Consider the following 25,194-nt stretch of genomic DNA (forward strand, 5'->3'; position numbering starts at 1 on the left):
AGTTTCCTGAGGAAACTCCACACTGGTTTCCAGACGGGCTGCACCAGTTTACATTCCCACCAACAGTGTAGGAGGGTGCCCGTTTCCCCACATCCTCGCCAGCATCTAGAGTTCTCTGATTGAAGCAAATCTTTTTGAAGAGGAAAAAAGTTGTTTAAAATTCTGCTAAATTTTTCAAATTTAAAATTTTCATGGATCTTGGGCAGTGTTGGGTTCCTTTGAGATAGAATCCAAAAGTATAATCTAATTTCCTAGTTAATATTTTTATGCTATAAAACATTCATAGAAGAGCAAGTACGTATATTTACTAGGACTGAATTGTGGACTCAAGGATCAGTAGTTTTTACTTACGTGATTAGGTGGTTTATTTCTGTTAAAAAACAGGATGTCAACACCTTCTACATTCTTCCTCCTTCCTCGCCTTTTTTTGACTATCGGCTGGTTGTCTAATCTAACTCCATTGGCACCAAGGGTTGACTGAATGGAAGTACCTAATCAAATTTTAAAAAAATGCAAAACAGTGATCAAAATCTAGATGTTAAGCAAATTAAAAGCAAAAATTTTTCTAAATACATGGAAGTGTTCATTTTTATTTTATACCACCCCTATTCCTCATTTGAAAGTTTGGAAAACTATAATCAACTTTTTGACTTGTCTCTTCAAATTCCTCCCCCCTCCCCGAAACTCACACATCTTGTCTTCCTCTCCCTTTTAGAGGAGGAAGTATGTCTTTCTCATGGATAAGACAAACCCTTCTTTCTTCTTTACACGCTTTAATTCCTACGTTTTCTGAAAGCTTGTTTTATCAGTCTACTTTCTTGTGCCAAAATACCCTATTCTACATTAGATTCTTTTCCTCAACTTAAAAACATGGCCTAACTCAAACAACACATAAACCTCTTTCAGCTTTTTATAAATTCCAAAACTTCTGAAAGGCTAGCATTTGTGTGGTTTTTTACACAACCAACTCATTCCTCAGCTTCCCACAGTCGATTCCTGTGCCGGCCTTTGTAAGGATTTTTAAAATCACCACTGACCTTTTAGTTGCCAAGTTAAGCTGACCTTTATCATTCCACATTTCAGTAGACTCTCAATAAAAATGTCTGCAAGCGGTATGAATTAAAGTTCTACGCATTCAGCCATTTTCCAATAAATATTGATCAAATAGTTTGTACGTAGGTACAAGGTCTTATGATGGTTCAAACAGGAGTTAAACATGGTTTCTGTTCTCAAAAGGTATGTAATCTAGAACTCTCCTTAAAATATTATTAAGGATGAGATGTTTGTTCAAAATAATTCACAGCTTATAGTAAGAAATGCATTTTCAATCAATTCAAGGAAAATTTTTAGAGGAAGTCCAGTGTATCCCTGAATAAGGGGCTGCCCTTTGGCTGTACAACCTTATGGAAGCCGTTTACTTTCATCACATCTCAGTTTCAAAAAGGTACCTTAAGTCATATGGTAAGGAACTGCTAGTTACAATGTTTAAAAGCAGGTCTGCCTATAAAAGCACACTAGGAAACTAACATGACTTTCATTAAAATGAAAAGCTTTCATTATTCATAGTGAATTCCATTATAACCAGACTACAAATATTATAAATGATTTAAAAATACTTTCACTATAGCACATTTTACTTATTTATTTTTTTAAAGGTTTATTTATTTTTAAGAGAGAGAGAGAGAGTGCACGCGCAAGCAGGGAAGGGGCATAGTAAGGGAGGGACAGAGGATCTGAAGCAGGCTCTGCAGATAGCAATGAGCCTTATGCAGGGCTTGAACCCAAGAGCCTTGAGATCATGACCTGAACTGATGTTAGACACTCAACTGACTGAGCCAACCAGGTGCCTGTAACACATTTTAGCTATAATAATAAAAAAACTTTCCCAAAGTACCATTTTTAAAGTACTGTTCTTTTTTATAGGAACTTCTCGTAAGTTTCTATTGTGTTTTTTTTTCTTAAGTTTATTTATTTTAAGAGAGAGAGAAAGCATGAGCAAGGGATGGGGAAGAAAGAGAGAGAGAGAAAAAGAGAGAGAGGATCCCAACCACGCTCCGTGACATCAGTGCAGAGCCTAATGCAAGGCTTGAACTCACAAACTGTGAGATCATGACCTGAGCCAAAATCAAGAGTCAGACGCTCAAATGACTGAGCCACCCAGGTGCCACATGACTTCCTATTTTAATATGAATGAAATACCTTATAATCAGCCCTTTACCTGCAGGACCCCAACCCTTAATACCTGCCCCAGGTCAGTTTTTACGTTGTCTATGATCCAGGTTCACCTTCTCTAAGCAGGCTCTGATTTCATAAAATATCTCTCCAGTAGGAATTTACACATACCAGCTAGGTCAATCTTATCACAAAACCATACTATCAAGTCTCTAGTTCATGCTATTTCCTGCTCCTCTTGCACCTCTCCCACGAAAGCCACTTTCCAGAAAGACCATTATCTAATGTTCCCCTTATACATCCTTTTCAATTCTACCTCTTCCAGAGGACTTTGCCTAAGTTTCTAGACAGCAGTGACTTCCCTCTTCTCTGGTAATTGATTAACTATAATGTGTTGTTTTGTTAATGTCTTGTGTAACATTTAAAAATTTTTAGGGGCACCTGGGTGGCTCAGTCGATTAAGTGTCCGACTTCAGCTCAGGTCATGATCTCATGGCTCGTGAGTTCAAGCCCTGTGTAGGGCTCTGTGCTAACAGTTAGCTCAGAGCCTGGAGCCTGCTTCAGATTCTGTGTCTCCCTCTCTCTTTGCCCCTCCCCTGCTCACGCTGTCTCAATCTCTCTCTCTCTCTCAGAAATAAATAAAATAAATAATAAAAATTTTAAATATGTATTTATATTTGAGACAGAGAGACAAAGTACAAGAGGGGGTGGGGCAGAGAGAGAGGGAGACACAGAATCCAAAGCAGGTTCCAGGCTCTGAGCTGTCAGCACAGAGGCCAGCACCGGGCTTGAACCCATGAACCGGGAGATCATGACCTGATCGGAAGTCAGACACTTAACTGACTGAGCCACACAGGCACCCCAATGTCTTACTTATATTTTAACATGTAGGTCTTAGTCTACCAAGCAACTGAAAGGTAGACAGTGTCTATGTTTCTTTTTTACCTTCCCTTTACTACTATTTCCAGTGTGATATAAAAAAGTACTTAATATAATTATCTCTGGAAAAACAACTGCATATGAACCTAAGTGTACATTTATAAACATATCCTATTTGGCAATTCATAAACATACTCTATTTGGCCAGTTAAATACTACTGTGATGCCCTTCCTTCTTTTTTCTCTTTCTTAAAAAAACCAAGCTGTCATGATTTATTTTTGAGGGTGATTTTTATAAACATTACTGATTTATGCTAGACTCCAAAATGGAAAAGTTAACTTAATCTCCTTTATAAAGTCTGTATTGCCTTTATTGTAGATGTAATTATAACACTATTAAAAATAGCTTCTTTCTGCTGAAAGTCTACTATGTGCCATACACTGAATAAGGATTAACAAGTGTTTTCTTAAATCACCGAAAACAACAAAATCATAGATGTATTAATATTATTATTTTTTCATTAAAATTGTTTCTGAGAGAGAGAGAGCGCACTCATGTGAGAGAGAGTGGGGAGGGGCAGAGGGCCAGAGAGAATCTTAAGCAGGCTCATGCTCAGCACGAGGCCCAATGTGGGGCTTGATTCCACAACCACGAGGTCATGACCTAAGCAGTAATCAAGAGTCGGGTGCTCAACCAACTGAGCCACCCGGCTGCCCCGGCACAGAAGCAATACTAAGCCTGTTTTGTAAATGAGCTCAGAAACATTAAGTTACTGGCCTAATGTCACAGCTGGCAAATGACAGGATGAAAGTGGAGGTTGTTCGGCTCCGTCACCATCCTCTGTTCACTATTCCAGGTAGTTTCTGGAATAGGCTCTTTGGTTTTGTCTTACTGTAATTTATGCTACTTTACTATCTTTTTCACTAATTAAATTACATTACAACCTGCATCTTTATTGGAAACTTTCAGATAAAATTCTGAGGGACCCATATGAATGTAAAAAGGGCCTAGGCTTTGGAATACTAAGAATTATAATAATAGCACTTATTCTGCATCTAATTTTAAAACCTGTGAGGTACCTAATTTTAAGATCGGTTTAGCATCTAATTATGTGCCAGACTCCATATTAGCCACTCTACATATATTATTTAGCTCACCCAACAACTCTTTCCTACCCCAACCCTTCATTTCATAAACAAGGGAATAAATTGTTAAGAGATGTTCTAAGAGTTGAATAGTAAGGCAAATCTAGATTTTACATTTTTAATTCTTTTTTTTTTTTTAAATATTTTTATTTATTTCTAGGAGAGAGAGAGAGAGAGACAGCGTGAGCAGGGGAGGGTCAGAGAGAGAGGGAGTCACAGACTGAAACAGGCTCCAGGCTCTGAGCTGGCAGTCAGCACAGAGCCCGACGCGGGGCTCGAACCCACCAACCGTGAGATCATGACCTAAGCGAAAGTAGGACGCTTAACCGACTAAGCCACCCAGGCGCCCCTACATTTTTAATTCTTAAGATGGATGAGATACAATGCTTAGATGGTAACTCTGTAGGTTTAATGTCTGAGGCTTTTTAATATTTTGCATAGCTGCAGATTAGTGTCACAATTACTACTTATACTATTAAAAATAGTACTTACCAAAGTAACCTTTAAGTAACCTTAAAGGTGAAGACTGTACAACGTTCAGCTGCAATAGCAATAAAATGTTCAGATGATCTTAGTGTCAATCCCATTTTGTGGTGGAGTTATCAAAGTACAAGAAATAGTATTTCTTTTTTTTTTAATTTTTAAATGTTTTTTTAAAAAATTATTTCTGAGAGAGAGCATGAGCAGGGGAGGGTCAGAGAGAGAGGGAGACACAGAATCTGAAACAGGCTCCAGGCTCTGAGCTAGCTGTCAGCACAGAGCCCGATGCGGGTCTTGAACGCACGAACTGTGAGATCATGACATGAGCTGAAGTCGGACACTTAACTGACTGAGCCAGCCAGGTGCCCCAAGAAATGGTATTTCTAAACCCCACGTAGGTTAGTCAAAAGAGCCCACAGCTTATCTTCCCCATTTGTTCCCATTTTTTTCTAGAAACACAGAGCTCCTTTAATACACTATTCTTAATGAAAAGCAGTTTGGGGACTGGTACTTCAGTAGTAGAAGCATTGCTGATTCACATTTGAACTGCAGTCTGTACCTTTGTGAAACTCCAGCAACTAGAGAATTACAACGAGTGGTTAAGGAATCTGTAAGGGGCCAAAGTAATACTGATGGTATTAACTTTTAATTTAATTATGGTTTATAATTAAAAAGTTGTGACAGCAGCAATTGGGAATAGCAATCCATTTAACACTTATAACACAGCATTATTTTCCCAAATCGTAGGAGTCCCACACGCTGTGCTCACACACAACAGGAGTTCTGACATGTTTCCCAATCCTGCATGGTAGCCAGGTCTAGTAGAATACCGAAACAGGGCCCTCAGCCTTCTCCAAAGGGTAGATGTAATGGAAACCCAAGTCATCAATCTGCTTTAATTGAAAACCTGCATTTTGTAAAGACTCAGCTGATCATGAGTAAAATTCTCAATTTTTGATACTGCACTTTAAAAGGGATACAGATAAATTAAAGCACACTAGACCAAGATCAATAAAGCAAAATGAAACAAAACTTCTTACAGACCTCAGTGCCTACAGAGCACACAGCATGTGACATCAACTTGGTATCTAATAAATACTCTTAATTCAAACTGTTAAAAGGTTAGAAGAGATACAGTCCCAAGAGGAGGAAGTATGATCACTGCTTTCAAAATGTTAAGATGATCATGCAAACACAGGAATAGGTTAATTCTCAGATGCCTTTATATTTTTCCTAATTTAAAAAAAATTAAGTTTATTTATTTATTTTGAGAGAGAAAGTGGGGAGGAGAAGACAGAGTGGGAGAGAGAGAATCCCAAGCAGGCTCCACGCTGTCAGCACAGAGCCTGATGTGGGGCTTGAACCCACGAACTGTGAGATCATGACCTAAAGTGAGATTAAGAGTCAAATGCTTAATGGACTGAGCCACCCAGGTGCCCCAAACTTTATTTTTTAAAAAATATTTATTTATATGAGAGAGAGAGAGAGAGAGCACACAAGCGTGCTCACCAGTGGAGGAGGGGCAGAGAGAGAGGGAGAGAGAGAATCTTAAGCAGATTCTACATCTAGTACAGAGTCCGCTGCGTGGCTTGATCTCACAAACTGCGAGATCATGACCTGAGCTGAAACCAAGAGTCAGACGCTCAACCATCTGAGCCTGCCTGGCACCCCTGTGATGGCTTTAAAGACAGAATTTCAATCACTGAGAAAGAACAATTGCAAGCAAAATTTGCTTCCAAGTAAGAAGGAATTTTGTGATAATTAGAGCTGCCCAGTAATATAAATGGCTGTTGAAGGTACTAACAATCTTTTTTCTGTAAATATTCCAACAGAATGAAAGATTATCTTTCAGGGATTGGTCATGATATTTCCTGTACCCCAAAGACAACTGGAGTGCACTATCTCAAAAGTCTTTCTAAAACTTCTCATTTTAACCTCCTCTACAAATCACCATTCATTTGTGATTTAGGTGTTTGCTTCTGAATTCATAATTTGCTTTTATATTGAAATGTTGTTTGAGCTTTTATCTGCATAAAGTGACTCGACAGAATATTTCCACCCAAATATTTATTTATTTATTTATTTATTTTATTTATTTATTTTTTTTTAATTTTTTTTTTAATGTTTTATTTATTTNTCGGAAGCTTAACCAGCTAAGCCACCCAGGCGCCCCTTCCACCCAAATATTTAAATCCCCAAAACCAAACTGCACCCTGCTTTAAAATGTCAGTTTAAAAGCCTCAACAGGTTTTTAAGAACTAAAATTATATTGATTAACTTACAGACTTAAAAGAGACCCCGGCATTAGAGGATGCATGACTTTTTTTAGAAGAATAAATACAAGAGGATTTGGAAAAGGTGGCAGGAGTATTTCCTGCTGCAGCAATTATTATGACCATATTCACCTGACACCGGCACGGATTTGGGGAAGTTGGCGAGGCTGGTCTCTGACGCGCTCTGCAGGTCCCGAAGCCGAGCGAGGTACTGCTGCTGCCCCAGGGCACTGTCTTCACTGTCGAACGGTCTTTTCTGAGCAAGCCCTTGCTTCTGAAATGTCAACTTCAAACCACCTTCCTGTTAACAAACACCATTATTAAGAAAGAAATGATTAGAAAAATAACTCATTTCAGGTTATTAAGACAATTTTCTTAGAAAAAGTGAAGTAAAAACGCTGAAAAGTTAATCATCTTCGTATTCAGAAATGAACTAAAGAAAAAGAACATCAATCGATTTCTATATGTTTTCTATTTTAAATGAAAAAAATAACCAAGTACTACATACACTTTTCTGAGCAAAACAAAGTTTTTCATGTGACTAGTACATTGGAAAACTATCAGCTTGAGATATCCTTCTCTATGTACATTATTCAGATGACATTTTAGAGGACATTACCCACGTATTAGACAATGAATAATCAATTTAGCTTCAAAAATCACACTGAAAAATGAAATGTTACCAAGAACAGGGCATGCTAAATGTTTAAAAGAGAAAGTGCACTGACATACCATTTAAATATTATATAAAAGAACCAAAACAATTAGAATTTGTCAGACTGTTTAAGAAAGCATTCTTGATTGGCAGGACTATTTTCAGAAGTATAGGTAGAGAAACATATTTAATGATGATCCTTCTAGTAGGATATTCAAGTCTAATAACCTGGATATCAAAAAGAAAACAATCCAAATACCAGAAAACAAGTATGTGAAGGAAGTAAGAGTGAGAGCAGGCAGCCACTTGCAGAAAAAGCATGCTGCACACGCAATCGCAATCGGGTCCTAGGGCAATAAAAATAAACATACGTCTTTGATTTTCACTGTAAACTCCTTTTCTCGTACATGCTTCTTCACCTTTGACATCTGTGTTGACTGATCATGTTCTTCTTTAACACCAGCGCCAGGGGGAGTGGATACACTGGGTTCGCTGTACTCTGTAGCTGCACCAGGACTGTCCAGCAGTTTTGTGGTATAGAAAGAGGCCACTGTGTTGCCATCGTAACTTCTTCTAGTAGAAGGCCACTTCCCTTTCAGAACTGTTTGACAGATACTGTCCAGCCGGTTGATCATCACACGATCCTGGAAAAGCATGCGACATCAAAGTGTGATTTCAATAATCAGGCCAGACTTTTGGAGATAAAATGGCTCAGGGCCTCAATGGATTTAACCTTGGTACAACATGTGTGCATTTGGTATGTGTACGTATTCTCACATACATACATAATTCTATAAGCATTCAAGTACAAATTGTCATTGGAGTCCAAAAATATATGATAGAAATAGTCTTCTTAATTTCATTTATTTTTTAAAGTAGGTTTCACGCCCAATACGGGGCTTGAAACCACAACCCCAAGACCAGAGCAGAGATCAAGAGTTGGATGCTTAACCCACTGAGTCACCCAGGCGCCTCAGCCTTCTGTTACTTTCATAATTATACAAGTAATATAATTCAAACAATTCGAAAAAGTCAAACAATTCAGAAGTAGGTAACAGTAGAGTTCTCCACTCCCTCATTAAACAACCTCACTCTTAAAGGTAAGACTCTTCTACTAGTCTAGCCACATACTGAAAGAATTGTATTGATCCAATCTGAACTTCTACCACTGAAAGTACATGTACTTAAACGAACTTTTAAAAAAACGGTTGTTTTAATTAATTTACTTTTGAGAGAGAGAGAGAGAGAGGCAAAGAGAGAGAGAATGCCAAGCAGGCTCCATGCTGTCCATGCAGGGCCTGATGCAGGGTTGCATCTCATGAAGTGTGAGATCATGACCTGAGCCAAAACCAAGAGTCAGACGCTTAACTGACTGAGTCAGCCAGGTGCCCCAAATGAACTTTTTTTTTTTGAAGTCATAAACGGCTATGGTAAATTTCTTCAAGGAGACTCAGTTCAAAGCCTCTATTCTAAATAAGCCCTTGAATGCTGTATGTGAATGTTAGCATCCATGATCTCTTATTCTAAACATTCTAAGGTTACGTTGAGAAATATACACATTCAAGTACACCTATTTACTTGATCACGGTAGTTGATACTTTTGATACTAACACCAAAATGCCATCCTATGTTTTATAGTGGCCTATTTTTCCACATAGTAAGAGTATCTACCATGAAAGCAACATAGAGAAATACTCAAAAAATGACCTGTTCTAGCAAGACACTATTCATTTACCTTTGGCCAATATGAGGCTGCTAGCATGTATCCTCCTTGCAAGATGTAAGCGGACTCTGGGGTCCCATTGTTCATCTGGAAACTATCTTGGGTCTCATCCTGGGTAGTGCTCAGTGACGCAACACTTTCCTCATCGTAGGCTTTCACGTGAGGGGTGCCTTCTGCTAAGAACAATTATAACTGTTTTTAAAAAGATCGCATAAAACAATTTTATATATACTTTTCAAATCTTACATAATTATTCAAAGGGAAAAGTTACAAGTAAAAACAAATGGTAAAAAAGGAAAAAAAAATCCACCTAGAATAAAGTACACATTGTTTAAAAAAATTAGCACAAAAGCAAAATAAGTGGCATTTTGAGGGGGAAGGGTTAACAAAACATCCCTTTCTGCATGGGAATCTGACCCTCAGTTAACCCTGTAGGGTCTGCCTCCCTGTAAACATACAAACGCCAGAATGATAAGGGCATTTGGACTGACGGGACCGTAAAAACCCGAGGAGCACACGGAAATCCTCTTGGGAGGGGCCTGTCCTGGAGGCTGCCCTGAAACTCAGGCCCCCGAGGTCGTTACAGGAGATGCTGGTCTCTGCAGGATCTGAGGCGCCTTAGGCCGGACTGGCCCCTGCACCCGCTCACCGTCCAGCATTGCCTGGCACCTGCACTGCAGGCTGCAGCAAGGACGCCTACGGGAGAGGGCCACCTGACACTCCTCTGCAGGCAACTAGTTCCTGTGTCGCTCTGTCCACTCGGAACCCCTTGGCAGTAGGGCCTATGATACTCTTGCTGGTCTGACTGCTTCATCTAGGACTCTTGGTGGCTGTCACAGAATATGACCTTGATTTGTTCACTGATCATGTTCAGAAAAAATGGAACACTAAGTTGAAGGCGATCACGAAGAAATACCTTACTGTGTAAAATGTCTAATTTCTGTCTGATTAGCCCATTTCGCAATGCCTTGAATATCGAATAGGGACTGTGTACCATTAACACTTGTTTCCTTTTTGGTAGTGCTTCTCTACGAAAATCTGTACATATAAAACCCGGGTTAACACTTGTAAAACGTGCTTAAGTTACGTGAACCGAATTCTTTTTCATTTTCCCTTGAAATGTCTGAAAAGAGCAAAAGCATTTTATGCATATACCTCGCTTTGGGACTTCTTCTTCTTCACTGTCACTTTCTTCTGATGAAGATGAAGAGGAGGATGATGAGGAAGAGGATGAGGATGAGGATGAAGACGATGCTGAAGAACAGGAGGAGGATGAAGAGGAACTAGAGCCTGATCGAGAGTCGGAACAAGAGGAGGAGGAAGACGAGGAAGAAGATGATCTGGAAGAACAGGATGATCTCTCAGAATCAGAGTCAGACTCAGAACTAGATTCGGATCCTCTTTTGTGGACTCGCTGTTTCTTAGAAGCTGGGTTTGGAGTTAGGGGTTCTGTTCTGGCTGCAACCATGCGTCTGTCTGTTTCACCTTTTCCACCAGATTTCTGGTCTCCAGTGGCCTGCGGTAAAACACCGTTCTTTGGACTTACAGGCTCAGACTTTATTAGTGTCCTGGTTTCCTCAGAAGACATAGATTCTTCTTCAGAAGACTGAGGCTCCTCTTTAAGATTTTCACTTTTAACTTTCATATCCTCTAGAATAATACCTTTAGCATCTAGGAGCCTAGGTAGAGAGGTAAGAGGAGAAGCAGAAAGTGCTACTTGATATTGCTGTAAAAGTGGGGTAGAAGTCCTTGAAGAAGCCATCTTACTTTGACTGTAGTTCCTTTGAGCTGCCATAAAGGAGAGTTCAGGATCACGAAGAATGTGATAGTCTGTTCGGCTCACCCCATGTTTAGCAGCTCCAATGAGCAAGTCCCTGTCATGAGGGCCACATTCCCACCAGACTGGCAAGTCTGGATTTGGATGGCAAAGCTTCAAGCGTTCAAACAACTGTGGATGTCGGAGGGCCTGTTCCCGTACTTTCCTTAGAAGTTCAATGCGATACAAAGTCCTGGAAGCACGTTCTTCTGTGATTGGCTGGATAAAAATATTTGGATCCACCAATTCTATGTTAAAACGAGAATAAAAACATTAAGCTCAGAAACACTTTATTACAGATTTAAACAAATAATGCAACTTCTAAAATGTAACTCTACTTGATATCATGGTGTAGTTCCCAGAATTTCTTTTTAATATTTTTAAATGAGGAAAAACATAAATTTTTAAAAGAAGTACCAAAATCCATCCATACATACAGTGGATCTTCTGAAAGTAGGGAAAACATGACATTTTGGGGAAATATGATAATGTAACTAAGAATTTACTTTTAAGAAATTCCCTATGAGCTGTCCTTTACTAACCTGTCTTTTTTTTTTAAAAAATTTTTAAATGTTTGTTTTTGAGAGACACAGCACGAGTGGGGGAAGGGTAGACAGAGAGAGGGAGACACAGAACCTAAACAGGCTCCAGGCTCTGAGCTGTCAGCACAGAGCCAGATGCGGGGCTCGAACCTGGGAACAGCGAGGTCATAACCTAGGCTGAAGTTGGACGCTTAACTGATTGAGCCACCCAGGCACCCCACTATTCTGTGTCTTGGAAGAGAAAAACACTTACTTGAACTCATTTATAAATACACATTAAAGCCTTTAAATCATACCCGATAAACAAACAGAAGTCCTCATATTTCTAGCCGCAACAAGGAAATTTAGGGCATTGCAGTGAACTCACAGGAACACCAAAGGCTTTCTTAAAATTTGAGGGAAATGCAGGAACACTGTTAAACGCTATGTGAAGCAATGGCTTGATCTGGTTCAGTTTCAACATTAGATCTTGCTATATTCCCTTTGATGCGGTTTTATCTTTGTGGGCAGAGATACTGACAGTTCAAAAAAACATAGGGGCTTGTAGAAATAATGCGGGGCTCACTTAAAGAAGCTCATAATGGCCTAATTTAGAACAATTTGAGTATCAAAATAGAGCATTGGGTTCTAACCTACAGAGTAAAATAAATATGAGTCCATTCTGATAGGAATACATAAATAATTGATTAGCAGATGAAATGGAAACAACAGTTTTTGCTTGTAGCAGAATTCCACAGTAAAAGCTGTTACACCCAGGGATCTATGCATGCATACTAATGTCAATGTGTGGAAGCTTGAGGAGAAACAGGATTTGTGTGTCTCAAAGTATCTCCTCAAGATATCTGTTGACTGCAGGGGAAAAGACAGCAATTTTACATGGGAGAAACACAGCAAAAACTAGCATAACCCAGCAATCAAGGGCAACACCATCAGTGTTGGCTATATTGACATCATGAACCCATGATATGTTCTGAGATGGACACATCATTTCTCTTGACCTCTTGACAAAAATGCATAACCTCAATGCAATAAAATGAAAACCTAAGAGAAATCCAAATTGAGGGATTTGTGGCAAAATAACCCATTGATATTTTTCAAATGTGTCAGGGCCATAGAAGACGAGAGAAACTGAGGGTCTGTTACAGACTGTAGGAAGCTAAGGGGAAAGACCAGCTAACTACAATGTGGGACCCTGGAACACAAAAGGCCATCAGTGGACAAACCAGTGAGATCTGACTAGGTATTAGTTAATAGCATTGTACTGTTAGGTTCCTAGTCTGATAATTATACCATAATTTGTCATGTAAGATTTTAACATTAGGGGAGGCAAAGAGAGAGGTATATGGAAATGGAGTTCAGAATAAAAAGTTAAAAAAGAAAAAGGACCACGCAAACATCAATGTGGAACAGGAAACAAGAGCGGCGTACCCAGCCCAGCCCACCTCCAGCCAGAATCTGAGAGTTAGACAGTGCCTGACAGGCATATACATCTCATTAAGGAGTAACTGCGGTTATTTAAGAGAGAAAAGTAGTATTTTCTCTTCCAATATTATGTTTTCAAACAATTACTAGATTGTTGGAAACTAATACTTGTTAAGTTGTTTGGATCTAATTATTCATTAAACAGAACTACTGGCCTCAGGTGCTATGAAAAATTACTGAGACAGTAAGGGCTCTACGAACTGAGGAAGTTTGGAAAACTGATCTAAGTAAAACTTCACTCACATTTCTAACAAGAAAACTACGTTTTCAATCATTATTTAGTAATTAACCCTTTCCTTTTTAAAACTGGAGTCAAAGTGGTTAATTTATTCACCACATTTTATATTGCTTTTGGGAATTATGAAAAGAAAGAAAAGAAAGAACTGAGGGCTTCTTAAAAACCATAAATAATAGAAGACACAATACTTTGCTCTATCTCTTTAAACCCATGGAGAGTTTCTCAAAAGGCCTGTAAGTAGACTACTCCTGAATTATCTGGTATTTGGGTAATCAAGGGACAAGCTACTCTATTCAGTAAACTGACAAGAGATCTGTTAGGACATAAAATCAAAACAAACAAATCCACACTAAATTTATGTTTTTATTAGCCATTTATATTTTTACTATGAAATAGGAGTAGGAAGCCACTGGGTTTAGCAGTCAGAGATCATACTCAACAAAGAATGGAGATAGCTGTTTAAAATAGCATGATTGAGAGGAATTGCTGCCAGAATGAGCTGTTTCTCTGGGCTTCAAAGATGATGAAAGTTACCCTTCTGGGTGAATCTGCTGTGCCAGTGCCTGGGCTAAGCACTAGCACCTCTGATTGTTTGCTTATTTATTTTTAAGGCTCTGGGTGATTTTTTTTCCTACTAAAACTCTTTGAAATGTCTTTAGAGCGGAGGCCTCCTTCTCTGCAAAATTATTCATTGACAAAGCCCTCTAAAACAGTTCCTTTAAGATGGACTAAAACTCGGGGCGCCTGGGTGGCTCAGTTGGTTAAGCGTCTGACTTTGGCTCAGGTCATGATCTCACCGTTGGTGGGTTCGAGCCCCACGTTGGGCTCTGTGCTGACAGCCAGTTCAGAGCCTGGAGCCTGTTTCAGATTCTGTATCTCCCTCTCTCTCTGATCCTCCCCTACTCATGCTGTCTGTCTGTCTGTCGGTCTCTCTCAGAAATAAATAAAACATTAAAAAAAATTAAAGAAAAAAAAAGATGGGACTAAAACTATAGGTTAGTTCTGTCTACCAGAAGCTACCATCTATCTTCTGCCTCCCTCTGATCATCAATCTAATATTGAATAAGCACTGACTATTCCTCAAAACTCAAGGTGTAACCTTATTCTCCTTTGATCTCATTTTAAAAAGCGGGATTAACAAACAGAGAGAATCTCTGAATATAGTTAACTGAGAATTTTGAAAAATAACTGACGTGTTGAATTAGACAGTATTAAAATTAAAACATTTGGAAATTTCAAAATTTTAGTGATTTTTGCTTCTCTGACCAAAACCAGGAAAAAAAAAATTTTATACTTACCTTCTTTGGAAGGAAGACGACAAACCCTCCGACACATAGACATGAATGCATATAAATACTTCTCCAAACTATCATCAGTTTTCTTATGCAGCCTAGCCATAGCTCTAAATTTTGTCCAGTCGAATTGGCCTCTGTCAGGATCAAATACCACTCCAAATGTAGACACAACTCTATAAAAGTCAGCTTCTTCTCTTCTTGTCCATCTATTTTGAGTCAGATTAAAGAAAGCGCCACATTCATCATTAAAACAAATATTTATTAACGCTCAATATAATGACTCTAATAAAGTTTAAAACATTTCAAGCACCTAACACTTTAAAGGATTAAATGCAAGGGTACTGCCTTGCAAATACATGCTAGTTGACTCATCTGTCCAACCATGGTTCCCTTCCTTCAGAAAAGAATAGTTTTCTGCACATCTGCTATGTAAGAAAATATGCAGGGGATGTAAGATTATGTGAGACATGATGACCCTACCTTTAAGGAAATGATGAAATATTTCAAACATATTTCTGGTGTAAGGCGGTATGCTATAGTTGAATGTGTTCTAGAAAGCAAGGATCTTAGGAGAGTGCGGAAGACAGGAGGTCCAGTTCAGACGAGTGATCAAGAAAGCATCACAGAAGTAAGTGGCTTTTAAGAAGGAACAAGACTAAGATCAGGTAGGGAATTCTAAGAAGCGGGCACAGTATAAGCAAAGTAGGAAGTAATCTACATTTTGGGGAGATGATGAGCATTCCAGTTTGAGAAGGATATGGCTCATATTGGGGGCAGGAGGAGATAGGATGGGGATCATACTATGAAACACTCCACATGCCTGGCTAAAAATACTCTCTATTCAGTTGAGAGCTCCTTCAGAGGGTAATATTACCCTCACATACCACAGATCTCCAGTCTAACTTATAGACACTTTTCCCTGGTTAACTTAAGGAATTGTGTGAATGAGAAAGAGTGTATGAAACCTTTGAAAAACATCAACAGGCCATTTTTATCATACCGCTACATTAAGGAGATTCATGTAATAATGTTGCAAAAACAGCCTGGGAAACCAATAAAATCTTACAAACCTTACACCTGGGTGGTGAAAGTAGGCACAGAACAGGAAGGATGAATTAGAAAACTACACAGAACACACAAAAATAGAATTTACAACATACGAAGGCAAGACAGAGAAAGGAAAAATGTCCTTACAACATCTTATATTAGTGTGATAATGAGTAATTTATTTGGATAAGTGCTCTATGAGTGCAGGAACAGAGTACTGTGAGCTGGCCTGTTTGAGAAAAAAAATTAATACAAGAGATAGGACAGGTATTGAGTTCTAAAGGATGGGCTAGGCATGGACTAAAGAGGAGGAAGAAAGGTGTCCCAGATGGTAGGAACAACATAAGCCAGGGTACCGTGTCAAGAATATGTAGGATATTATGGCTAATATGAGGGTATAGTACTGGATAGAATTAGAAATGCATGCTGACATCTAAATTGAAGAACCTCTTAGACTGAGGCTTAAGAACTTAAACTTTATATTTACAGTAAGTAAGGAGCCATTGAATACATGAGAAAACTAGTATTTTAGGAAGATCAATCCAGATCTGACAGACCAAGGGAAAATGTATGTGGTAGGTTAAAGACGGCCATAAATTCTTTGCCAATCTTCCCATGGAGAGGTGCACTCACTTTCCCTTTCCCTTTCAGCTTGGTTGGCCCTGTGACTTTTTTGACCCATAGAAAGTAGCAGAAGTGACACTCTGTAATTGCTGAGGCTGGGCCTTAAGAAATCCCCAGCATCTATTGCCTTGGTCACTGGGAATGCTCTCCTCATTCGAGCTCCCAGCTGGGAGCCCAGCACCAATGGCCAGCCATGTGAGCGAGGCCACTTCCTACCTTCTGGCCATCTCAGCACTCCTGCCAATAACACGGGAAGCAGAAGACCCACCTGGTCAACCCACAGAATCATGAGAAATAAAAAATTGATGTTTCAGTCACCACATTTTGGGGTGAGCTATTATGCAGCTGTACATAACTAAAACAGTGTATTTACAGACATAGTAGTATCGGAAGAAGACTATGTCTAGGACACTGAAAATCTTGTTTCAGATGAATTAAATTCTGGTTATGATGGATGTGATGCAAATAATACAAAAGAACAATGATATATTTTCCAGAGAACATCTGAGGATCCAGGTTTAACAAGGAGGCTATTGCTAAACATCACTATTCTTTTCAGTGTACTCTATCCCCTTTAAGAAGTTTAAGCTTTTGGGAGAAGAGCATGTCCATCTTCTTAACAAAGTCTTTTGCAAAAAGGTAGACTATTTTTTTCTCCTTTGATATCAGTGGTTGCAAGGGTTCATCTTTTGTATAAAGCAGAAAAGGACTTGTCTTCCATACACTTACATATTTCATAAATGTCAATGTAAAAATGTGGTAGAATGGGGGCGCCTGGGTGGCTCAGTCAGTTAAGCGTCCGACTTCGGCTCAGGTCATGATCTCCCGGTTCGTGGGTTCGAGCCCCGCATTGGGCTCTGTGCTGACAGCCAGCTCAGAGCCTGGAGCCTGTTTCAGATTCTGTATCTCCCTCTCTCTCTGACCCTTCCCTGCTCACGCTCTCTCTCTCAGAAATGAATAAAACATTAAATAAAATTTTTTTTAAAATAAGGTAGAATGGACTTTCATATAATATAAATGTGTGCTTTATTAAGAATTTAATTCTCGAGTTTGCTCTGTAACTTCATTTTTTTAATACCTCACCTCACTGTTCATAAGCATGACAAAATAATGATTAAATATGAAGAATGGCTAGGAACAATCAGATGCAATTATCTTTATCTGTTTGACATATTTGTGTGCATGCATACAGCACTTTGCTTGGCCAACTTCTCTACCTATATGTGTTTCACAAAGTGAGATAATCATACTCTAACAGCTTCAGAATGAAAAACTACATTTAGATACTAATATTAAAAATTCAGTGCTATTGTCTTACCTCTGCTGTCTTTCTATCTTGGCTGCCATTTTAGGATTAAGAGTGGCTTCTTCATAAAGAGGCTGCATGACAGTGGCAGGCACTGAGAACGTGGGCTGTATCTGTTGGATTTGTCTGTTTTTATTAGTACGCTGATATGCAGTGATGAGACGCCTCAAACGTGTGGTTAAAGCTGATTGAGTTGGCCAATAAATTTTATCACCTTCCATCAGCTGACCATCTATATTTAAAGAAACTCATGTCAATAATAAAAAAAAACCAACAACTGAAAAATCAAAACAACCCCGCCCCCCCCAAACTAAACAGATAATGAAATGAAGCTCACAAAAACAGCAAACTTTCCTTACTTAAAATAGGTATTTTTTCAATCTGATTATGTGGGGAAAAAACCCACACAAGCCAACCCCCCATCAAAAAAAAAAAAAAAGTTTTCTTTTAACTACAGCTCTAAAAACATTACAACAAACTTTTACAGCAGCTCAAAGAAAGTAGGTCACAGTGGAATAAAGAACCACAATATTATCTTCTGAACTTTGCTTGCAGAGAAAATACAACTCTTGCATTTCCAAGTCTAATATGTTTTACTGCCCGGCAAATACTCAAATGCCTAATTTTAATGAATCAAAAGTCAAACTAAAATCTTTGAGAAGTTGAGTATGGTCGATACCTTTAAGTAAAGCCTTCTTCTGTATTAAATCTATCTCAATGTATGTGAGAAACAAAATATTTTAAAGGTCATTAGTAAGGAATGTATATTATAAAAAATTCCTTATGACAATGCTGTCACTTTTATGCTTCTGTTCACCTAATAAAGTGCAGGACCTAGCTCTCTGTTTTCAGGGAATAATCTTATAATTACATACACCATAATTAAGCAGTAATCGTTCATGCTAAGCAAATACTACTCCTTCTTTCCTAGTCAAACTATGAAAAGCTGAGGCCCTATTCCACTTGGGTGCCAGCTGGGAGTGAGTGTACTCTTGTTACAGTATTGTTTCTTTCTTGATAATCAGAAGGAAGTAGAAGCAAGACTCTGCAAAGGAAGGCTTTGTACAAAAGGGGTGTGAGAAAGAATGGATCCTAATGTGCATATGTAACTAATAAGTTGTTGGATGGGTTATTGAATTAACACTTTAATGATGAAATCTCCTACACAAGTTTAATAATCTAACCATAAAATCATCAAAGCTTTGATTCCATAAAAGTTTTGTGAGTCACTGCATAAATACTTGCAACTAAAACTACTGTTAAATTTCTAATCAACTGGTATGTCTTATAATGATTACAAGTGTCTTCAATCAAAATTTCATATACATCTAAAACATCATAAGAGTGTAATAATTTATGGATTTCATGGTATCATGAGAATGTGAATTTCCAATAATACTAAGTAAAGAGATAAATGCAATGTACCTCCATCTGCTATAACAAGATCTCCTGGTGAAGAAACATCATCCTTTTAAAAGAAAACAGAAATTTGTCACAGGGAAATTGGGTCAAGATACATTAAAGAAGAAAAGAGAATCAGATTTCTTAATATAGTAATAGGAGAACTTTTTCCAATAGAATTTTAATGATTAATTTATCAAAAAAATTTTAATTTCTTGTTCTAAATTCCCAATCTTTTGCACTTCTCTATTGCCTTTTACACTTTAGGCCAGTTATTTTCCACTGAAATTTTCCTCTTCTAGGACCACTTTTTAGCCTAGTTGCTTTTCCTCCACCCTTCCTCTAACTGTAAATATGCCCTAGGTTTTATTGTTAACATGTTTATTTTCATTCTATATACCAACTTCCACAATTTAATCATCCTCATATTTGATTATTAGCTGGAAAATCTTTTCTCTTTCAGCCTTGAACAGTTTGCTTGTGGCATACATCTAATCTTTATCTGTCAACAGAGGGTCTCCAATTAGATATTCCAACATTACAGTAAACATATTCATAACTTCGGCGGTTTTATTCCAATGACTACTATTTTTTAAGTTTATTTTTATTGATTGATTGATTGATTGAGAAAGGATCCCAAGCAGGCTCTGTGCTGTCAGTGCAGAGCCTGACGCAGGGCTTGATCTCATGACTGTAAGGTCATGACCTGAGCTGAGATCGAGTCGTAGGGTTAACCAACTGAGCCACACAGGTACCCCGATTTTTATCTTTTTAAAGTTTATTTAAGTCATGCCTGCACTCAGTGTGGGGCTTGAACTCTCGGCCCTAAGACGAAGAGTTGCATGCTCTTCCAACTGAGTCAGTCGGGTGCTACCGAAGACTATTTTCTATTATTGTTTTAGGAAAGCCTAATGTTAGAATTTGTCATTCTTTTGCAAGTGGGTCTTTTTACTCTGGTTGCTTTTAAACATGTTCTCTTTTTGGAATATCTGCAATTTCACTAGGATGTTTTTTGGAGTGGATTTAATTTTATTTATCCTGCCAAGATTCACTTCATTTCTTGAACCTCAGGATTCATGTCTTTCGTTAAGTCTGAAAAATTCTCAGCTGGTTTCTCTCTTAAAATGGGTCTTCTCCATTATGCTCTCTGGCCGCTCCTTCTGGAATACCTATCGGACATATACCAGACATCATCATGCTATCTTCCTTGTCTCTAAAAGAGGTTTTCATATTGATTTATTGCCTCTCAGTCCTAAGTTCATTGCCTCTCATACCTTTTACTGGCTCTAAGAAAATGGATCGGGCCTCTTTAAATACTATGTTTTGCCAGCGAGCATGATGTCAAGCTCTGTCAGTAGTGGCAGCCAAAGAGACACTGTAGGAGGAAAAGGGTTTTACTTCTTTGCTTGGGGTGAGCTCCTCCCCGTGCTCACCTCAGCAGTTCAAGCAGCTTCTTTAACCACCTGTTGGGCCAGGAGCTTTCCCTAGCAACCCCACCCTTGGGTGGTTCTGTAGGGAAATGCCTCCAGTGAGACACGGCCCCTAGGAAAAGCTCCCTTGGCCACCCTGGAGGGTAGACCTCCAGCAAGTTCCTGAGGGTGGATCTCCAGCAAGTTACACTGGCCAGCGAGGCATCACAGCAACTGTTTTGCCTTCCAATGCGGGTGTGGCCACACCCTCCCCAAAGAGTCGGGACCTCAGCCCTGCTGGACGCAGCCCTCTTCTTGGGTGCTCTGTGTCAGCCGTCAGAAGAGTAGCTAATCCTCCATTCTGCAGAGTTCTCTTTAATTATCAGCCAAGCTCTCACTACTTTAGTACCCCGATTAGTCAATAATTCTGTAAACTCTCCCTGTTCAATTTACTATGTGGTTTCTCTCTCCTGATCATGCTACACTATGGATCCTTTCCTCATACCTGTTTTCTGGGTAATGTCTTCTCTCAAGATCTGGGTCTAATCTGCCTCTCCAGTACAATGTTTAACCTAAAATTTATTTAGTTTTAACTTTTAATAACTGTATTCTCCACTTCTAAAGTTTCACATCATTCTTTTTCCGTATGTCCCTATTCTTTTAAAATCAGATCCATCTTACTTTGTTCTTGGATCTTTCTTTAATGTCTTTAACCATTTAAAAAATTACTTATTCTCTATTTTAATAGATCTGTATCAGAAGTTCTTAGAGGTCTAATCTTGCTCTTTGTTGTATTTGTTAACATTCACTCCTGGTAAATTGTTCCTCATATATTTAAAATTTTTGGATTTTGCCCTCATTTCATGGACAGCTTCTTCAGGACCAAGTGTAGTCTACACTGAAGCTGTTTCTTCCCGAATTCTTTTCTTTTATGTTTCTACTAGGTACCGCAGGGGTATTACCAGCTTGGGATTCTTCTGTGTCACATTTTCAGCTCCAGAGTCCCTGGATCATGCAGGTGACGTAAAAGAAATCAAACCATAAGCTCAAGAGAAAGCAGGCCTATGGCTATGAATTCTCAGGGGAAACAATTTTTTCCCCTACCCAGAGCTCACACTGAGCTAAATTTCCTTGCTGTTTCTTGGTGTTGTTTGTGAGACGGTGCTTTCCTCTGTGGGTTTTCGTTCTATACAGGATTTCCATTCTCACTGCCACACTCTGGCCCAACTCTCTCTCGTCCTCATACAGCCATCAGTATCCAAGCCCCTTGGCCACAAAGACCAGCACGCAGGTACCGCACCATCTAGTCCTTTACCCGTGCCCTTGTTAAGTATTACAGAATTCCTCATCCTTTTTAACCCCACTTCCCCACTCCACAGACTATTTTCTGTATTTTCACCCAACTCTGCTTCTGTGTTTTGACTTTCTATAAGCAGAACATATAACTATGTTTTCACAGCTCAGAATTCCTCTCTGCTCTACCTTCGACTTTAAACCCTTTACATGGGTACAGTTTCTTTCTGTTGCTACGTACTTTTAGTATCTACTTCTCACTCTGCTTTGGGATTTCTGCCCCAACACCATGCTGCTTAGTTCCTAGCAGTGCAGCATGGGGGCATGCTCCACTTCATGCACATGTCCACACCAGCCTCCGGCTCGGCTACAAGGGAGATCTGGCAAATTCTGAATGATTACTTGTGGTGTCTGTTAACCTAAGTGGATCACTAACTTAGCTGATGTTCTAAAGAACAGAATCAGGTATAAGGAAAACATGAAGGAAGAATACACAAAAGAAAAAGCGAACAAAAGCAAACCATGGAGTGACCAGAACTGAGGATTTAAAATAGGATCCAAAGCATACCTCCATGTCATCTTTAAAGATAGCTGGGGCAGGTTTGTATTCCGGGTCTTCCACATCCCTGTGAAAATGCCAACAGATGCCACAGTTACTGTACTGGACTTAAAGTTCTCTTGACAGGGCAAATGGGAGTCTCGCTGGAAGGGCTTTTTAGTGTGTTTTCAGACTGAAATTTCTGTTCTTTGCCTGAGGAGTCGAAGCCACAGCATGAAGATGGTTCTATGGCAAGTCGGAAGAAAGCTACCGTTTAACTGACTCTTACTACCAAGTTCACATTTAAATGTGGTAATATTAACCTCAACAAAGTCACTTATTTTTCTCTTTTGGTAAGAAAACAAAGATAGTAAAGGCCTTTATTACAGTTCACAAGAACAGCATCAAATTTCTCTTCAACTGTAATATTCTTAGTTGTCTTCCCTCTTGTGCCCTCAGAATTTTATGGCCTTAATGGCCACGACCATTAAGAATGGAAAAATAAAGGACTCATCACAAGAATGGGTATGAAGCAGGTCCAGCCTCTTCCTTGATCATACTGTTGGATAAGCACTAAGTGATCAGAGTATCATTAGCTCTTTTATATTGTAAATTCCAATTCTCTTACCACTGCATTATTTAAAGATACACATCACTGACAGACTATGTGATGCTGACAGAGATACATGGAGAAATCAGGACTCTGAAGCACACATACCCGTCCATGTAATCATTTGCCCTCTGTTCTGCAGCAACTGCTTTCTCATCAGGTTTTCCCACTCTTTCCAAGAAGCATAATGCTGGGTCTGCACGAATAGTGTTATATTTTTCATAACCTGGAGGGATCATCAATTATGAAAGTAAACAGGATAAAAGAAAAATGTATAAATATAAGCACTCCACACATTTATGGTGGATAATGTTCCTGGACTAAAGGGGCAATATATTAAAATGATATATATTAAGCATGTCTTCTAGAAATAATCACAAATTACATGATCTGGGATATGGATATTTTAAAAATTGGAGTAAATTTATTAGTTAAAATGAAAAAGAGGAAAACTGATCATACACAACACACCTGACCTAAGAACTCTTCCTGAGGGGAGGTTATGTGAGACTTCTGTCCAGGAGTGGCAGGCCACTTATGCCACCCTTTCATGAAGAAGTGTAGGGACTGACAGACATAATTTGGTAGTGTGTGCTTTACACGGTATTTATAATAACACACATGTTACTGGAATGAAGCTGTAGGTGGAAATCATTAAACTGACAACTAGTTCAATTACACTATACACAGAAGAAGACTCTACCTACCTTACTTCTCACTTACCATGTTTAAAAACTCCAATAAGGAGTGACTTATCAGCATCAAAATCCCACCATTCAGCAGGAACTTCTGAGTGGTCTGGCTCTGGGACCCAAACATCAATGTCACTTTAAAAAAGAAATCAGGATAGGGCACTATGAATGATTACAAAGAAGTTAAAGAGGAGGCAAAACTTTACCTAGCTTGTAAACAGCATTATGGCTTTTAAGAAAAAGACGTTAAGATCTTATTTCATTAATCTTTTTGTTTTTGACAATTACCACTGATTAAAATTACAAAATTCCACAACATCAACAAAGTTACCGTAAAATGAATTAATATTCTTAAGCTCAACAGAAGAAAAGTTTCAATAGGTTTACTTTACTCTTAATGAAGCATATTCTTTCCACTGATTTCCTTTAGATATAAACAAAATGTTTTATGGGAAGGTAGAATCTTATGTCAGCAAACAGCGGACAAAAATCAGCTGGTTCAAATATTTCATTTTGCACACCAGCAGACTTAGGCCCTAGAAGGGTAAATTAATCACTTTAGTCTGTAAAGCAACTGTATCTCTTCTAGACTGCTATTGGTAAGAAAATCCCACTGAAAAATTAAGCATAGGTTATAAGTAAAGGAAAATGGCAAGTTTTTTTTTTTTTTTAACTTTTTACTTATTTTGAAATAGCGAGAGAGAGAGAGGAGGGGCAAAGAGAAAGAGAATCCCACGTACGCTCCAAGCTGACAGCACAGAGCCCGATGTGGGGCTCGAACCCATGAACTGCAAGATCATGGCCTGAGACTAATTTCAGAGTTGGACACTTAACTGACTGAGCCACCCAGGTCCCCCCACTTTTTATGTTTTATTTACTCATAAGACTTAGAAGCTTTTTGTTTTTATGGCCATTGTCCTTTATTTCCACTATATTAGTGGTTAAATATTGGGTTCTTGAAGACTAGCCTGGAAACATATTGACCATTTATCAGTTTCTTTCTTTCTTTCCTTCTTTTTTTTTTTTTAATTTCTGTTTTTAATGTTTTATTTATTTCTGAGAGAGAGAGAGCGTGAGCAGGGGAGAGTCAGAGAGAGAGGGAGACGCAGAATCCGAAACAGGCTCCAAGCTCCAAGCTAGCTGTCAGCACAGAGCCTGACCCGGGGCTCCAATCCACGAACCGTGAGATCATGACCTGAGCCAAAGTCAGACGCTCAAGTGACTGAGTCACCCAGGCGCCCCTCAGTTTCTTTCTTTCTAAGTTTATTTATGTATTTTATGAAAGAGAGAGAGACAGCAAGAGAGGGGCAGAGAGAGAATCCCGAGCAGGCTCCATGCTGTCAGCTCATAGCTCGACATAGGGCTTGATCTCACGAACTGTGAGATGATGACCTGAGCTAAAATCAAGAGTTGGACACCTGACCGGGTGAACCACCCTGGAGCCCCTATCAATTTATTTCTATATGAAAACCAACTTACATATGGACTTTTGCTACACAACTTAGTTGTAAGTAGGAAACTCCTCATTTTGAAAAATCTATCTGTATAGGCCCTAGTTAATTAACTTATGAAA

General features: G+C 38.9%; 1 protein-coding gene and 1 long non-coding RNA gene across 9 annotated transcripts in view; one reads left to right on the plus strand and one right to left on the minus strand.

Moving 5' to 3' along the window:
• The window catches only part of LOC144220981 (uncharacterized), a 43,246-nt gene extending 36,138 nt beyond the window's left edge, over positions 1-7,108 (plus strand). The window contains exon 3 of the long non-coding RNA XR_013331908.1: positions 6,962-7,108. This is a non-coding gene — a long non-coding RNA (uncharacterized LOC144220981). The remainder of the gene's footprint in view (positions 1-6,961) is intronic.
• CHD9 (chromodomain helicase DNA binding protein 9) overlaps positions 1-25,194 on the minus strand; it is a 160,068-nt gene that overhangs the window by 20,455 nt on the left and 114,419 nt on the right. For 2 of the 8 annotated variants that reach the window (XM_077751351.1, XM_077751356.1), the window contains exons 24-34: positions 23,653-23,756; positions 23,038-23,155; positions 22,350-22,407; positions 19,104-19,146; positions 17,691-17,910; positions 14,705-14,907; positions 10,484-11,392; positions 9,341-9,504; positions 8,025-8,249; positions 7,083-7,251; positions 352-491 (exon numbers count right to left, since the gene is read on the minus strand). In XM_077751351.1, the coding sequence (XP_077607477.1) occupies positions 352-491; positions 7,083-7,251; positions 8,025-8,249; positions 9,341-9,504; positions 10,484-11,392; positions 14,705-14,907; positions 17,691-17,910; positions 19,104-19,146; positions 22,350-22,407; positions 23,038-23,155; positions 23,653-23,756 (2,353 nt within the window). Of the gene's footprint in view, positions 1-351; positions 492-7,082; positions 7,252-7,976; positions 8,250-9,340; positions 9,505-10,483; positions 11,393-14,704; positions 14,908-17,690; positions 17,911-19,103; positions 19,147-22,349; positions 22,408-23,037; positions 23,156-23,652; positions 23,757-25,194 lie in introns of all 8 variants that reach the window. The other 6 variants (XM_077751349.1, XM_077751355.1, XM_077751354.1 and 3 more) reach the window with 5 other exon arrangements.

The sequence above is a fragment of the Crocuta crocuta genome, unplaced genomic scaffold (assembly GCF_008692635.1).
Source record: "Crocuta crocuta isolate KB4526 unplaced genomic scaffold, BGI_CrCroc_1.0 scaffold124, whole genome shotgun sequence".
Taxonomy (NCBI): Eukaryota; Metazoa; Chordata; class Mammalia; order Carnivora; family Hyaenidae; genus Crocuta; species Crocuta crocuta.